Source organism: Lissotriton vulgaris, chromosome 8 (assembly GCF_964263255.1).
Source record: "Lissotriton vulgaris chromosome 8, aLisVul1.2, whole genome shotgun sequence".
Taxonomy (NCBI): Eukaryota; Metazoa; Chordata; class Amphibia; order Caudata; family Salamandridae; genus Lissotriton; species Lissotriton vulgaris.
In genome coordinates, this window is record NC_141696.1 from 641,103,933 (window position 1) to 641,122,397 (window position 18,465).

The window sequence follows — 18,465 nt, forward strand, 5'->3', positions numbered from 1 at the left end:
GTCATTGGCTCAAAGATCCGACAGTTCAACATTGCATAAAATAATGAATTTAAGAAAACATTAACCCTATTCCCTAAGTTAGCTTTCTGACCTGAAAAGGAAAATAATTTTAATAAACAGTTGAATTCTTACATGTCCATGGGAAATCGGACAGCACTTCGCCCTCAGGAAACAGTCAGCCCCGTTCCTCTCAAGAGGCCCAATTTTTATACCTTTCTTGCTCGCTAATTTAACTAAATGTAATATTTTAATAAACTACAGCACCCTGATTGGTTGCTGACCGTCAGACCACCAAAACCACCTCTTCCAGAGAGAGAACGTCACCACATCATTGTTCTTTGACATGAGGCGACACCGGCTTCCGAAGACTCGCAACAATTTTAAAAGTTACTTCTCTGATTTCCTCCAGAGCTCTGCAAAATCATCTCTGTCACTTCCTTGGCCTTGTAGAAAGAACATCCAGAGCACTCTGTACACAAGTCTCTTTTGTCTGAGCCACAGTCCATTCAAAAGTATAGCTTTCCATGGAAAAGTTCCAATATGACTGCGCTTGGCTCCGACTCACGTTCAGGCCAACCAATATTCTCCAGAACTAGTACTAGGCCTCAAGCCTCTCTCTCTGGCTAGTATTTAAACAAACACAAAAGAATGATTAATTCAGGTAAAATAAACCCTTCTGTTACCCACCCGACCATTGCTAATAATTAACCCATTAATAAATGACATCCAGCAGAAGCACACAAATAAAGCAGCACATAAAATATCTACCATTCTTCATATAGTCCAGCTTTAAGTTTCTGAAAGAGTAAAAAGATGATTAAATAATACACAGACAGACAACCACAACATAGGACAAACATGTAAGCACATATAATAAAGCACATGCCATGAATGATTTGCCGCATATTAATAGTGACAAAGACAATAGGACGAACATGACAAACAAAAATAATATTACTCATGTGTTACATGACAAACTCGCAAATGCAACAAGAGCACATGTCGTTAAACCCGCGTGTTCAAGTGTGTGGTGCAATCTTATTCTAAGTTGGATTAATTAAACAAATCATGCAACAGTTCATTAATAGATTAATTCATGTTACAGGGAATAAACTTTGCGGGTCAGAATAAAATAATTTCTGAAGCTCGTTCCATCAAGAGCAAACCCATTGAACCATTAGTAAGCACCGGATCGCACCTAAAAAGATTGCCCACACATAATAAGGTCTCAAGTAATGTGAGTGGTGAGGCGACTCCGAAGATTATCGAAAGAGAAATGCCAACTACCCAAGTTAACACAACTCCAATTACTGCACACTTAATGGAGGAAACAATATCACAAACTAAATCCACAGAGAGATCTACAGAACAAGAAACAATAGCAACTACAACGGAGCAAGAAGTAATAATAACAGAAAAAGGTATGGAGCTATTCGCCGAAAAAATAATGGCAGCAATGACAGAAAAACTCTCAGTCTCTGAGGAGAATCAAAGCAAGATACGTGAAGTATGTGAAGGTTTGGACCAAAAATTAAATGTGCTGGGAGAGAGAGTCACTGCAGTAGAAGCAGCAGTGGAAACCCTAAGTAAAAAGGTTAGCACGAATCAAAAAGAAATTTGGAAACTAAAAGACAGTGAGAGAACAATCAAAGAAAAGCTGGAATCACTGGAAAACCAAGGGAGAAAAAACAACCTTAGGATCTTAAATGTACCGGAAAATATGGAAGGGTCAGATATTAAATCTTATATTGTCTCTCTCCTTGAAGAATTTTTCCCGTGGACTAAAAGCTGCAACTTGATGGAGGATATTCAGAGGGTCCATAGGGATCCTTTCAGGAAAAGTAAAGAAAAGAAAAATCCAAGAAAAATTTTGGCAATTTTATGACCTACACCTTAAAAGAAAAGATTCTGAGTGAGGGTTTAAAAAATGGAACATTAAACAAAGATAATTGGTCCTTCAGAATACGCTCAGATATATGTAAAGCCACACAAGATAGACAATGGGAGTTGGGACAATACATGCAGGAGCTGAAAACATTGGGGGCAACGGTTCAGATGAAATTCCCAGCAGCAATAAGAATTATGTGGCAAAATAAAATGCATTATATTAGAGAACCTCAAGAAGTAGAAAACCTCAGAAACCAGATAAAAGATCAGATCCAAAGGGAAAAAACAAATTAAGTTAAACATGAAAGATATACCTCCAGAAAAACCTAAACTGAAGAGGGAAGGAAAATCTTAATACAAATCGAAGTAAGAAATCTGGTGAACTGGAGCTCGAATCGGGTGGAAAATTCCATCCAAAAGAAGAAGGGAGGCTTCCTCGTGGGGGAGGGGGGCAGGAAACAAACCTCGCAGAAACACTACAATGTAAACAGAAATACACGGGTGGGGAGCAAATTAGGGAAAAAAAATTGAAAAAATGTCCTCATAAAACAAAAACTGGAGTTAAGATGGCAAACAAAACACACACAAGAATGCCTTAACACAGCTCTCTCTACAAAACTCTTTAAGAAGAAATGACAAGAGGAAAAATAGTAAGTGTTCTCTCATGGAACGTTAATGGACTAAGAACTCCCAACAGAAGGAGGAAAATAATGGAATATATAAAGGAGATGGGGAGTGAGATTATTATACTTCAAGAAACTCACCTTGTTAGTACTAAGTGGGAACAGATAATAAAAAGATTAAACTGGGTGGAGAATTGTGTATATACTACCCAAGACTGTAATGTGAAGGGGGTAGCAATCATCTTAAAAAAATCTTTAAAGGCAAAAGTCATAAGTATGACAGTGGACAATAAAGGAAGATGGGCCATAGCGAAAATAAGAATAGAAGGAAACATACTCAACATAGTAGGATACTATGGCCCAAATATAGATGACCCTACACCTCTCCAAAACCTATACTCGGAACTTCTATCTACATCTGACCCCATAATTATAGGAGGAGACTATAATATAATATTGGATCCAAAAAAAGATAGATCACCCCCAAACAAACACCTCAACCTACCCAAGATGAGGGAATGGCTAAGCATATACAAAAAAGACTTAGACTTGGAAGATATGTGGTCCCAAAAAGGAGATAAAGTATATCCTTTCACCTTCCATAATAAAAAGTTAGGACACAAATCAAGGATAGACTTTTTTCTTTTAAATAGATCCTTACAAAATATAGTTAACGGTATTGAACACCTTCCTGCACACTTATCCGACCACTCAACAATAAAATTAACTTTACTCCTACCCAAAGACACAACTCCTTCTAGATGGACAGTAGATCGATCTTTACTAAACAACCAACAATATATCAGCCAGCTAGAAATTGTTTCATTATACTACTTCGAAGATAATGCAACAGGCACCTCAAAACAAACAACCTGGGACGCTTACAAAGCCGTGATAAGGGGTAAACTACTTAGCTTAGGAGCACATAAAGTAAAAGCTAAGAAACTAGAAATCAATAAGATGGAATTAGACATTAAAAATGCAGAGTTTCAACTAGAGAACGTAACTTCCCCAGGAAAAAAGGAAGATTTAGAGAAAAAACATCAAAGATTAAAAGAAAACCTAGCAAATTATCTAGAAAATACTGTGAGAGAAAAATTGGAAAACAGTAAATTAGCAAATTATGAATATGGGGAAGGGTGCGGAAAATTATTGGCATGGAAAACAAAAAGTGAACAATCTAGAAATAACATACCATGTATCCAGACATCAGAACAATCACTAGAAACCTCTGAAGATAATATAATAAGACATGAATTCTCAAAATTTTACTCTGGCATGTATAAAGAAGATATAAATCCAACCAAAGAACAAATCGGTAAATATTTAGAAGCTATTCCCCTTCAAAAATGAACAAATGAAGAAAAGACAGAGTTAAATCAAAGGATCAAACCTGAGGAAGTCAGAGAGGTGATAAGCAACCTAAAAAGAGGAAAAGCCGCCGGCCCAGATGCTCTTCCAAATGAATTTTATATAACACTAAAAGAACACCTAATCAATAAACTAACAGACCTAATGAATAGCATATATATAGATCATGAAAAAATCCCGGATACCTGGAATGATGCAACAATTAGTATCATTTTAAAACCCGGGAAAAATCCAAAAACATGCGAGTCATATAGACCAATATCGCTACTAAACTGCGATTATAAAATTTTCACACAAGTTATAGCAAAACGACTTGCAAAGGTTATGCCCGGATTGATTAATTTAGACCAGAAAGGGTTTATAAAAGGACGGCAAATTCATGAAATTACTCTTGAGTTGTTTGCAGCAATTGACATTGCCACCTCTAAAAAACTCCCCCTCACTATAATTACCTATGACGCCGCAAAAGCGTTCGATAGGGTAAATTGGGCTTTTCTAAATGAAGCTATAGGAAAATATGATCTGGGGGAAAGCAGCGCCCATGCGATAAAAGAAATATACAAAAATCCAAGAGCCAAAATACTAGTCAACGGCAACCTAACTAACAACATAAATATACAACGTGGTACAAGACAAGGTTGCCCATTGTCGCCGTTACTTTTTAATCTTTATATTGAACCACTGGCCACTTTGATTAGGGACCACCCACAGATCTCTGCTTTTAAATACCAAAACTGGGTAAAGAAAGTAGCATTATATGCTGATGACTTAATGGTGTTCACAACAAACTACGAAAGTGCCTATCAAGCATTGGATGAAATGATGAGTGATTTTGGTAGTCTCGGGCTATTTAACAAACAAAGAAAAAACTGAAGCAATGAGCTGGAACTGTAATCCACTTTCACCGTATAGTAGGGACAAACTAAAATACCTAGGAATCACCTTGGTAAAAGAAATGGAGAAAGTCCCGCAACTAAACTTAACGGTAATCGCTAAAGAAATGAGAAGACTACTTAAAACATGGTCAGGCCTACCATTAACTTTCCTAGGAAGATCAAACATAATAAAAATGTCTATTATCCCAAACCCAAAATTCACATACATTTTCAATACCATACCATTGGATTTTAAAAAAGAATTCATGAAGAAGATTCAGGGCGAAATTGCAAGTTTTATCTGGGCCTCCAAAAGGAACGAAAATAGCCTGGAGTAAACTCAGGAGAAAGAAAGATCAAGGAGGGATAGCCAGTCCTGATTTATTTGAATATTATAGATCCTTCCAATTCAAGAATTTTAGATCATTTCTGAGGAAATATCAAGAATACCCAAGTTTCCTGCAAAACATGACTGAAAAAACAGACTACTTCCTGTTTAATTCGGACACCCAAAATTCTTCAAAAAAATAAAATTGAAGATTTTATATAACGCTGCTAGACTCTGGCTCCAAATAAGAAGCGCTGTAAATATTCCGTATTATAGCACAAAAGCACCAATATGGGATTCCCCAGGGACACCAGAGTGCTTAAAAGATTCTTTAGCAGTGCCACTTAAAGTAGCAGGAATAGTATTATGGGGACAATTACTAAAAGGAAATGAGATAATCCCATGGAACTTGCTATATGAACTTACAGATGGTAAGATATCAAAATTCAAATATTACCAGCTGTCAAATTGGGCCAAATCGCTACAGGAGAAAAACACGGGAAACGAGATACTTGAAAATGAAATGACAAGAACCACAGCAATAAGAAAAGAAATATCAAAGTGGTATTGGTCATTTATTGAATCAGGAGAGGACGACTTCATAATCCCGGAAAAAATATGGAGGAAAGACATACCTGCTCAAGAGATAGATCTGCAACTGGTATGGCAAGAATCTATGGGAAAATGCTGGTCCTGTATAAAATCAGCACCTTTAAGGAGGAACCATCTGTTCACAGTTCACCGTGCTTATTGGACTCCAAAGAAACTGTCTAAATTCAAGGGATCCAATGTTAAGCTATGCCCCAAGTGCGGAGAAGCAAGAGCGGACGATATCCATATGTTTGAAAAATGTCCCGCAATAACAAACTACTGGGAGGAGATTGGTAAGACAGTCAATATGATACTAGGAACCAACATAGCTGTAAGTACCTCTCTCATATTTTTGGGGATACATAGCAACATAGGTGCTGATAGAAATAAATTAAATAAAAAACAGGAAAGTTTACTTTTTGTATTAATACTATTAGCCCGGAGATAAATCTGCATTAATTGGGTTAAACCGGTCGCCCCAAGTTACACAAACTGGTTAAATTATACCATTAAAATCCATAACCTTGATAGAAACAGGGGCTATACGAAGAGAACAAATTTTTGGGAAATTTGGGAGCAGCACTTTCAATGTAACTAAAATCTTCTAATAGGTCATGAACAATAAATCCAATGATTAACGAGATAAACCATAATACCAGGCAGAAATGATTTTTGCCGAGTAGCCAAACTGGCTAGCTCACACCCCACTAACCAATGGTATCACTGGAAACGATAATGGGTAAGTGGAGAAAAATTAATGAATCAAAACGGTGAAAGGGATACTCCCCAAAAAGACAACTCCGGAAAGCGATGGGGCTGTGAAGGCAAATTTTCTAAAAAGATCATCAGTTCTCCAGAAACCTCCTTATCTATACAATCGCAAAGTGAGGAATTAAAAAAAAAAAAAGATACACTTAATAAGCCAGTTAACCAATCATTTTTTTTTTTTAAAACATCCATTTACACACTTATTTAAACATGTATTCTTCCATCGAACATTTATTCTTACACCACCTTACCCAGGCTGCAATTTCAAACCTGTGGTGTCAGTTTGGAAGGCTAACCAAGGGTGGCACAATACATGCTACAGCCCCTGGTAGGCCTAGGGTGCATCTATGCCCTTGGTACCTAAGGTACCATATACAGGGGCTCACAAGGGTGACCCAGTAACCAATCTGGTATGTACCTAAAGTTCATGGTATCAATTTAGAGAGATAACATTCAGGCTGTGGGCCTGATTAGCAGGGCCACATCCATACTAAAGTCAAACAACCTGTGAAACACAGCAAAACGTGGGGGAAACTATAGGACGCAGACCCTACTCTCCTGCAATATCCTTAATACTTCTCTGTTTTTAAATATATTGGTAATATGAGCAAAGGAGTGCACACTAAAAATAAAGTTGGAAGTCAAACCACGCACAGCTGGTTTGGATGTATCACTTGGGGCCATGTGTACCTATAATTTTTGTGGTTGGAATCAGCCTTATCGGGACGTTCCCCACCCCAAAAATGCTTTTACATATGTACAAATGCCAAATTATGACTTGGTAACTTGTTACTGAATCACAATTTGGTTTAGCTATTTTGTAATTGGAAGGAGTGTCTTTGGGGCATCCTTTCCAAGTACTGAATTGCAGTGCTATATATGAATGTTTTGTGACGTAATTACGGAATATTAATTTTTAACCAACTACTGAAAGGTAGTGGTAACCATTTGCATATAGCAAGGGATCCCCAAGGGACCCTTTCTCCTCCAGAATATAAAAAATGCTTTCTTTTTAAGAACTGACAATGTACCAAGAACCACTGCCTACTCTTAAAAAATAAAACTTCAAAGTTTAATGTTTTCCTTTTTAAATGCATCTTGTTTTCCTTTAAGGAAAACGAGCTGCATTAAAAAAAAAGTTGGTTCATTAAAAAGCAACTGCAGACATGTTTGCTAATATTTCTAATGGGTCACAAAATGTGACCTTGCTCATTACTATTTATGAGGTAGATTGATTTGTGACCCACTGGGAATCGCTATTGAAAATGTCTATGTTTTCTTCCATTAGAATTGTGATTTCCTACTTGCAATTCGGTAAGAATCGCAATTAGGAAATCGTAATTTCTAAATTTTGTACATGTGGCCCCTGGGCTGCGGTCCTTTTCAAGGTAACACCTGAAATGAACACTTGAAATTAGATTAAGTTTTCAAAATAGTGGGAAAAAATCTAAAATGTTCCCCACAGTTTTGAAAATATTTCATTATTTTAGATAATACATTGAACAACTTGAAGAAAATGATAAATTCTGTGCCTGTAAAATTTTGGTTGTCATCAATCCTCTATTGTTATATTGCAGTAGTACATTTCTGTCAGTTTTGATCATTTGTACATTTTACAACTCAGGCCTGGGATGACTTGCTGATACCTTTGGGGATTTTGCTTTTATATGGTATATAATTATTACACATGACTGATCCTTAGAGACCGCCAATATACTTGTCCTCCTTTCTTTTTTCATCCCATTTCCTATATTGAAATCAAATCCTACTTCCTCAATTATAGTTTTGCTTTACTTTTGTTATCTGCTCTCACTTCTACCTGTTATATTCACCGCTTCATGTACCCTAGTACTTCTACCAATGATAAGTACCTCAATACTATGACTCCTACCTACACCCTAATATATCTTCCCCTGGCTAAACATTAGTACCTCTACCCTTCCATGTAGCTTAGGTCTCTAGCCTTATCTTACCCTGCTATCACTAACATATCTTGTACCATAGTACACCTAAATCTAGGTGTGCCTGATTACATTTTCCTTTGACCTATTGCACAGTACATTTAAAGATGCCTCATTTTAGGATTCAGCAAATTGGAGTTTCACTAGTTTGGGCTGTCGGTCTAGTGTGTTTTTTTTCTCTGAAAAGAGGTAGAGATGGGCAGGCAGTAACATGTTTGTTATAATTATTATAATGGTTGATGGTTGTACGAACTACTTTGTTACATACCCTCTATACTGTACAAGAAAATATTTTTCAAACTATAGATAAATATATTAAAGATAGCACAGCAGCCTAATTTAAGCAATTTCCTGCATTGACCATTTATGAAAATTAAATGCTTCAAAAGTCTTAAAATGTAAGAAATTAAAGCAGTTTTAGGTATGTCATTTCACAATACATTTAATAGAAATTATGTTGACTAAGAGTTAGCGATCAAGGTACACAAAGTAAATTACGTATACACTGTGCAGGTTTATTTCATTATGTTTCTTCCAATGTAGTGTTTACACAGTCTACAATATGTAAAGTAGCATTGAAATATTTTAAAAAGCAGTATACGCATACCTTTGCCTCAGGGTGCTATTAAGGTATATCATACTTTATTGTCTAACTGTTTAAGTAAAACATGGACCAATGAGTGCTCTTCAGATATTCAACCTATACTGATACAAGCTACTTTTTCACATTTAAACAGGAATGCAAGGCAAAAATATGGCGGCCCAGCATCGTTGTCAAAAGAGATACACTTGTCATCCGGGAAGTAAGAGAAGATGATATAGGAAATTACACTTGTGAGTTGAGATTTGGAGGATTTCTAATTAGACGAACTACGGAATTAACAGTTACAGGTAAAACACATGCTAACATTTATGCCTGCAAAGCTGCGATTGCTTTTAGTGTTTGATGTTCTGTCACAATAAGATAAGGTAACTTTAATTGCGTGATTATTTAAAACCATTGCAGTGATGTCTACTTCTCCAGGATTAAAACCGGAAATTGCAATTTAACTTATTATACAAAGAAATTATACTAAATTACCATCCTACATAAAATTGTTAAAAAAGAGTTTTGTTGTATTTAAATAATATGTGTGTATATATATATATATATGCAAGCACGTATTTCACACAGGATGGAGCTAAGAGAAGAAGGACTCGCTACAGTGTTGGGCGCTGAGGAAGGCTACTTTGCCGAAATGCATTCGCCGCCACTGGGATCATTAGATTAAAGCGTGTTGTTAACCCTGAAATCCCCTCTGGCCTCTGATTTTCTTCTCCTAAGAATCTTTCGTCATATATACTGCGCCAGCCAGAGGTGCAGCACAGAAGGCCCTGCTGCATCAAGTGTCCCGGATTTACACTGGCATCGCGCTGTTTCCAGCGCCTTCGAGATCGAGGAATCGATGTATCCGGTGACCGCCAGGATCCAAAGGCTCGTGTGGGAAGACTGAGGTATTTAATCTCTAGTGGGTGTGTTGTCTCTATTTGACAGCCCCTTCCCATTTGCGAACCTGAGAGGAACGGCTGCAGCAGTTCGAGGGGACTCAGGGCAGCGGCCGCGGACTTTGTTGTGATTTGAGGCTTCCTTCTCCACTCACCTGCAGCTTGCACAGATCCATCGTCTACATTCACTCTCCCATGCCACCTACTCAGTTTGGCCGATTCAGTGCATGCTGGGATGTGAAGTTCTACACACAGGCTACGAACTATCACAGGTGTGCCAATAGCATTAGGGGGAGGAGCCTTTGATGCAAGCACATATTTCACACAAGATGGAGCTAAGAGGTGAAGGACTCGCTACAGGGCTGGGCGCTGAGGAAGGCTACTTTGCCGAAATGCATTCGCTGCCACTGGGATCATTACATTAAAGCTTGTTGTTAACCCTGAAATCCCCTCTGGCCTCTGATTTTCTTCTCCTAAGATTATTTTGTTCCTCATATATACTGCGCCAGCCAGAGGTGCAGCACAGAAGGCCCTGCTACATCAAGTGTCCTGGATTTACGCTGGCATCACGCTGTTTCCAGCGCCTTCGAGATCGAGGAATCGATGTATCCGGTGACCGCCAGGAACCAAAGGCTCGCGTGGGAAGACTGAGGTATTTAATCTCTAGTGGGCGTGTTGTCTCTATTTGACAGCCCCTTCCCATTTGCGAACCTGAAAGGAACGGCTGCAGCAGTCGAGGGGACTCAGGGCAGCGGCCGCAGACTTTGTTGTGATTTGAAGCTCCCTTCTCCACTCACCTGCAGCTTGCACAGATCCATCGTCTACATTCACTCTCCCACGCCACCTACTCAGTTTGGCCGATTCAGTGCATGCTGGGATGTGAAGTTCTACACACAGGCTACGAACTATCACAGGTGTGCCAATAGCATTAGGGGGAGGAGTCTTCGATGCAAGCACGTATTTCACACAGGATGGAGCTAAGAGGTGAAGGACTCGCTACAGTGCTGGGCGCTGAGGAAGGCTACTTTGCCGAAATGCATTCGCCGCCACTGGAATCATTACATTAAAGCGTGTTGTTAACCCTGAAATCCCCTCTGGCCTCTGATTTTCTTCTCCTAAGAATCTTTCGTCATATATACTGCGCCAGCCAGAGGTGCAGCACAGAAGGCCCTGCTACATAAAGTGTCCCGGATTTACACTGGCATCGCGCTGTTTCCAGCGCCTTCGAGATCGAGGAATCGATGTATCCGGTGACCGCCAGGATCCAAAGGCTTGTGTGGGAAGACTGAGGTATTTAATCTCTAGTGGGTGTGTTGTCTCTATTTGACAGCCCCTTCCCATTTGCGAACCTGAGAGGAATGGCTGCAGCAGTTCGAGGGGACTCAGGGCAGCGGCCGCGGACTTTGTTGTGATTTGAGGCTTCCTTCTCCACTCACCTGCAGCTTGCACAGATCCATCGTCTACATTCACTCTCCCATGCCACCTACTCAGTTTGGCCGATTCAGTGCATGCTGGGATGTGAAGTTCTACACACAGGCTACGAACTATCACAGGTGTGCCAATAGCATTAGGGGGAGGAGTCTTCGATGCAAGCACGTATTTCACACAGGATGGAGCTAAGAGGTGAAGGACTCGCTACAGTGCTGGGCGCTGAGGAAGGCTACTTTGCCGAAATGCATTCGCCGCCACTGGAATCATTACATTAAAGCGTGTTGTTAACCCTGAAATCCCCTCTGGCCTTTGATTTTCTTCTCCTAAGAATCTTTCGTCATATATATATATATATATATATATATATATACATTTTTAATATAGATAAAAAAGTTCCAAAATACAGTAGTATAAAAATAACCGACAGTTTAATGAAAAGAGAGCCAGTATTGTGCATAGCTGTTCTACAGATAGCAGAAGTGATGGTAACGGGTGTCCATAACACTATTTGTCTATAGCTCAAGTTTTATGTGAATTTTTGTAATTCTCAAAGTGATGAGCCAGAGCATTACAATGAAAGCAGTGGACTCATGAGTCCCAATTGCTGAGTAAGGCAGTGTTTCGGCTATGAGAGGGAGGGAATGATGAAAAGGGTTATTCAGCTGCATATGGCAGAGTGGAATGTTCTGCTCAATTGTTAGTTATTGTCAAACCGGCATCCCTGCAGAGAACCTTTTAGTTGCAGTGTAAGAGAATGTTTAACCCTTTAGTTGCTGGTTATTGATGTTTTATCCCACTATGTCCATGAATCGTACAAAACAGCAGATCAACTGAACCTCGCCACCTTCAAAGCATTCTTTTACTGCCTGCCTGCAAGTTCTTATCCCCTTGATCTTGAAGATGGTTTCAGTAGCAATCAGCATTCAAGTTGCAGATTTCTGCAGATGCACAATAAGTGGAGCACATTCTCTTTTGTTTTCCCACATAGGCGGCAAATAGTAGATGACTATTCGTTTCTAAGGTGGCAGGTGCAGCAGAGTCGGAAAAATGCTTATACGATAGTGAAGATATTTTTCCTTTAGTAACTTGTGAAATGCACATAGATAAGTTTGGGAGGGAGGGCTCTGGAGGAAGTACCATCAATGGGCCTTTTTCTTTAACGGCTGCCTTATCTGCTACCTGGGAAACTCTTTTCACTGGGTTGTTCACAAGGTGTTTGAAGCCGTTATGTGTCCCCTAGGCCCCCCCAAATTTCCCATAGGCCCAAGTGATCTATCGAGGCTAGCAAGTAAGTCATTGCCATGCATTCTTTTTTTGACTGTATCTCCGCCCATGAAGTATGCGTTCAATTACCCGGCCATAACACTTTTGAATTTGTGCCAGCATGTGAGATAGGCACTTTTACGGGCAATTTCTTGCTTCTGCAGGCCACATTCCAATCTGATTTAGGCTATTGAAGTGTATTTTGGTAGCTAGAATATCATTCTTACTACTCTTGAAACTGTTCTGTCCAAGGTGCCTCTTCCCTTCCCCTCAAAAACTTGCTCCCATAAGTGATTGTTGGGATGAGTTTTGATTGGAGCACTTGGATCAGTGGCATGATGCTCGGGCGGGCAATTTATGTTTAATGTTTTTAACGCTGCCGATATTGAGTTTCCTCTTCTCCCAATGGCTTCTTTTTGAGCTGCGAGCATGCCTTTGTTGTTTATTATGATTTCCAAGTACTTCTATTCCTCAACTACTTCTATTAGCTAGCCAGCCAAATGCCAGCATTAGTTGGATGAGTTGTTTTTTATTTGATCGCATCACTTTAGACTTGTCTAAGTTGTTGCATAGATCATTCTTTGCAGAGAAGCTTTGGGTGATGTCTACTAGATGTTGAAGTCCATTCAGGGTTCGCTGATGAGTACAAGGCATTCTGTATAGAGTAAGTTAGAAAGGGCAAGCCCACCCACCCTTGGGAAGTGTGAGTTGCAATTGTCCAGCTCTATAGATAAATCTACCATAAAAAAGTTGAGCAAGATCGGGGCCAGCACGCACCCTTTCGGAAGCCCCCTTGTAGTTGGTATTTTTCTGGACAGTCAGACGGCGATATTCACTTGGACCCAAGTGTCAGTGTGTAAAAGGATCAGCTGATTCAGGAGAGCAGGAGTATATTTATTTTATTGAGTTTAGCCCATAGCTTTCTCCCGTCTATATTGTCGAAGGCTGATGAGTAGTCGATGAAACACATGTAGAGTGGTAGATATGCAGCTTTTATAGCGCCTATTAAGAGGGAGAGGGTAAGTATGATCGTAATAATTTCCATACCCTTGCAGAAACTGGTCTGGTTATGGGGAATACTTAATTTTTCAGTTGCCATATCTGAAAGTTTGTCCAAGCAAGAGAAGGCCAGCATATTATTTAGCATTGATATCTATTAATGCTATCATTCTGTAGCGTTTTTCTTCATTCTTGTTGCCTCTCTTGTATTTTGGGGATATAATAGCCCTCATCCAAGAAGCTGGTATTGTTTCTCCTCCCAAGATCTGCTTAAAGAGTGGTATTATTATGTCACCCAATAGACTGGGTCCTGTTTAAAAAGAATTGGTGGAATCCCGTTAGGGCCTGGTGCACCCTGTAGCCTGCCTTTGCTATCCTGATTTTAAGCTGGTTGACTAAGTGAGAATGAAGCGGTTATTAGTGATTTGGTTTGTTCAGGGGATTTATCCCCAGATATGTAGCTGGTACTAGATTTCCAAATCATGGATCCTTCAGATTCTGTACTGAAGTGGTGCTGGAGGAGGATTGCCCAGGCTTCTTCCATTAGATGTGAATTAACTCCGTGCCCACTTGGGTTCTATAAGCTGTTTATTGTGCACCATAATCTTGTGCTTTTCTTGGAATTGGAGTCATGTAACAGCTTGGCCCAGACTTTGTCCTTTGCTTCCCTTTTTGCTTGCCAGATTATCTTCTTCATGTTTATTTTTAGTTGCATTAATTCCTCCTGGAGGAGTTTGGCTGGCTGTCCGGGCTGTGGTTCAACTGTCTGAAATCCAAGTTTTTTCCCATGGCATCGGAGGGAGAATCTGACAACCGAGAAATGAGTACCCCAGTACTTACCATACCTGGGAGTCACAATCTATGATGTATGTATGTATGTGTGTTCTTATATAGCGCTCGACTTACCCTTGGGCATCTCGGCGCTTGCATTGGGAACCCGTCCTGGCTTTTCCCTGTGAGATAACCCGTACTGGGCATCCCCAAGGTGAAAGCCAGGCATCCCGCCACGAGGGGCCGTAGATTTCAGACCATGATTACACAGTAGACTTGTTAGAGGGCAAAGAGGGGTGAGCAATAAACTCCTTAAGATCTTCCATGACCTTTTGTGGGACTTTGCCACTCTCAGTGATAGGAAGAATAACCCTCCTGAAAATGGTGGCTCCTTTCTTTTTTTACCATACTTTCCCTGTGGATACCTGAAATGCAGTTCAGAGACCTTAAAATCCTGAGTACTAAGTTAATTTGGGGGAATGGAAACCAGAGAGTGGCGCTGACCACATTACAACACCCAACAGTGGAAGGGTACCCCCCGACCCCCGATTTTGAGCTATAATAAATAGCGGCCCAGCTGCAGTAGCTGATCCATGGGCTAGCTCAAAGAACCAATCTGGACCGAATCCCTTGCACCTTTGTTCCACCGCTTTGGGAGCTCCTTCGAGTCAAGCAACCCACCTGGGTTGCACTGGCGTAACAAAACTTGAGGGAGTCTTCCTGCAAGGCACCTGGGGGCCCCCCTCTGGGCTCAATTAGGAACTCTGCAGCCAGAGTGCTGTGCTGAGGGGCCCCCATGGAGCTTGGGGGCCCCGCACACCGCAGGGCTGCGGGGGCCTATGTTACACCCCTGCTGGGTTGATTCAGCGGAGTTCCACACAACGGCAAGGTATTGGTGTAGAGGCTTACAGAGAATTCACACCAAGGGCCTGTACTGCTCGGAGATGCCGCTTGATTATCTACATGTACTTTAGCATGGTAGTGTCTGGTGGGGTCTGATCTTTTGGGTAGAGGCAGGGGTGATGAAAGTGAGGGACCTGTATAGGGACTACGAGCTGCTTCCTTTTGAGGACCTTAGAGGGGAGTTTGACCTACCCCCAAGGACATTTTCTCCTACATAGGGCACTCATGTCAGCAATGAGGAATCATTGGAGAGGGGGGACCGCTGAACCTGTTTCTCCCAGTGCTGCCAATATATGGCACTCATGGCTGGGGTTATTAAAATACTAGTGTGCCTATATAGAGTGCTCTGAGCAGATCAACAGCTGCCCCTACATACACTGAAAAACTAGTTGGGAGGATACCCCAATTGGGACATCAGAATGGGATAAGATTATGGAACGGACACTGAAGGTCTCTAGAAACAAGCATTTCAAACTTTTAAATTATTACGTACTACACCTGGCGTGCCTTGCACTTGAACGCATAAGCTGAAACTTCCAGGTATCTAACACAGCTTGTCCCCGCTGCTGAAAAGAATGAGCCCATATCCTGCATGTATTCTGGCCATGCTCCACACTGCAAGGCTGCATTGGGAAAGAGGTGACGAGCACCCCAAGACACTGCCTCCTGAGCTCATTCCCCACCCCTCCGAGATGAAAATAACGGGGAGATTTTAGGACTTGGCATACATTCTGTTCAAACATGAGATAGCTCAGAACTGGAAGGCAACTAGAGGTCCCCAACTAGCAGTTTGGAGAAGGGAGGTGATAAAGTGGGCAGGCTGCTAGGTAAGAGTCCTCCTAAGAGAGTCACAGAGGGGCATAGGCAAAATGGAAGGTGCCCAGGCGTGGAATCCACTGGTGGATAGCTTGGTCAACCCAGAGCCGGATTGACTGACTAATAGCCCTGTGTAATCGATATGATGGCTTTATGAGTGTTAGTAGGGACCCTACCTGGTATATGAGCCTGCAGGATGTTTAATCAGAGCCAACTACTAATGCAGGACAGGGCGTCCCCCAGACGCCATCTATAAAACAATATCTCATTTACCGCTAATATAACTGATTGCTATGGAGGGATTGGTGCTCAGACTCAAGGGGAGGGGTCAAGCTCTGTTATTGTATTTCAATGATGATGATGGATACTGTCTACTATGCTCCTGCGTACTGAATCCTTCTGATGTACATGAATCCCAATGTGCACCTTGTTTATTTTTGGAAAACTCAATAAAATCTGTTAAAAACAATAAAAAATGAACTTCCCAAGAGCATGTTGGACGAAACAATGCCAATGTCTCTGGAGCTGCTTAATTATTTCTTTTAGTCTGTCTGTGTTCTTTTATTCTTGAAATGTTTCGCATGTACGGCACTTCTGGACACAGGAATGTCTGCATCTATGTAAACAAGGTGCAGGTGAAACAATCATCTAATACCTACCATAAAAAAAAAAATGCTACAGACAGTGAATGGTACAATGTTGGCTTCAGGAACTTTAATGTCCAAATAAAAGCTCTGTGTTTGGAGATTATAAAGAAACAGTTTTATTTGACGACATTTCCACACCCAGTCATCATTACATGCTTGTATTTCCATGGCTTGTATATTAGAAACCATATATTAATTGAGTATTTCAGACCATAGTTATGAGTTTCGCCTTCTGTTATGAGCACTGGGGATCATCATATGGTTATTGAGCCCCATCTGAGCCCTCAGAAGAAGAAACATAACTGCTTCAAAGCATGATTTCCTGATCCTGCAAAAAACAGTAAATCTATTTCTTGGCATAGTTACCATCAGGCTCATTGAGTGGTTAACAAAATACCCCAGAAAATAGAAAACTAATGGGCTTATTTAAGATCCTCTGTGTCACTTTTGCACCACCGTTGTGTCACTTTTGTGATGCACCGCAGAGTAAAATATGCGCAACATTGTGCCCTATTTACAAAGGGACTCATCTATGCAGATGCATCACTTTGTAAAGCCCTGTGCCACATTATACCTGTGTCAGGTATAATGTGTGCAGGGTGGGCGTTACCCCACAAAAAGCTTTGAATAAGTGCTGCATTGAAATCTATGAGATTTCAATGCGCCACTTCCAGGACACCATTGCATAAATATCTTACGCCTGCCTCACAACAGGCGTAATACTGATGCAGTGCTATAATCACAGCCTTTCCCCCTGCATTGCTGACGTTTTGTCATGCTTCTGATACAACTCCAGCAATGCATCAGTTTTGCCCTTAGAGATATGTCAGTAATACTGACGTATCTGTCATTTGTTGAGACATGGTGTGTCATAATATCAGTGGCGGCTGGTGACATTTGAAAGTGGCGAGGTGTAAAATGCTAATCATACAGCACCATAGCGAGCGTAGCGAGCGAGCCCGAACCCCCTAAGGAGGGTTCGGGGGGATTTCCCCTAGAAATTTTTTTGAAAAAATAGTGGAAAAATTGTACATTTTCAAGCAAATTTGAGAAAGCAGGAAGGTTAATCAAGCAATTGTGAAAGTGCAGGTATTAAATTAATAAAGAGATGTCATATAACATAGGTAGCTGCTTAACCCTTTCCCATATTCAACAAAAATAGCGTATTGCACTCTGAATACAAACACGCGCACACACACCCACACACACACACAGACATGCACACATACTCATATATATGTGTGTTAACTTTTAAAAGAAGGAAATGAATTCTGTATAGGGTTTATTGTGCATTTACATTCTTACTTGATATCACAAATTCAACCTTCAAGCGCTTACTTTTGCAACAACCACAAGAGATATATATGTTTTTAAGATCTCTGTGTATCTTGGAACCAGCAAAATTGAACCAAAGATTATGTGTTATTCATTTGTTAATAAGAAAAACAGCCTACATATCTATTGTTTACTTTTCATTTCTACTCCCTGTTCAACAAAGAGCATAATTAATTAATTAGATAAAAAATGAATGAACCCTCACTTACATCAAGCTGTACTATCAGGAGTTAAACCATGTAATCTTTAATATTGTATGATAGCCAGATTATTTTGTTGCTACTCGCTTCGGGGGGCATTATTCCGCAAACAAAGCCCTTGGTACCAGATACAATGATTTAGTAACACAAATGAATTTTCATAGGAGAAAATATTTGCGGTATTGAAGGGATGAGAATTGTATTCACCTAA

General features: G+C 40.4%; 1 protein-coding gene across 1 annotated transcript in view; it reads left to right on the plus strand.

The window, feature by feature from the left end:
* Nucleotides 1-18,465, plus strand: part of IL1RAPL1 (interleukin 1 receptor accessory protein like 1) — a 2,420,186-nt gene that overhangs the window by 1,366,904 nt on the left and 1,034,817 nt on the right. Inside the window, exon 6 of the mRNA XM_086934516.1 lies at nucleotides 9,142-9,295. Within this exon, the coding sequence (XP_086790642.1) occupies nucleotides 9,142-9,295 (154 nt within the window). The remainder of the gene's footprint in view (nucleotides 1-9,141; nucleotides 9,296-18,465) is intronic.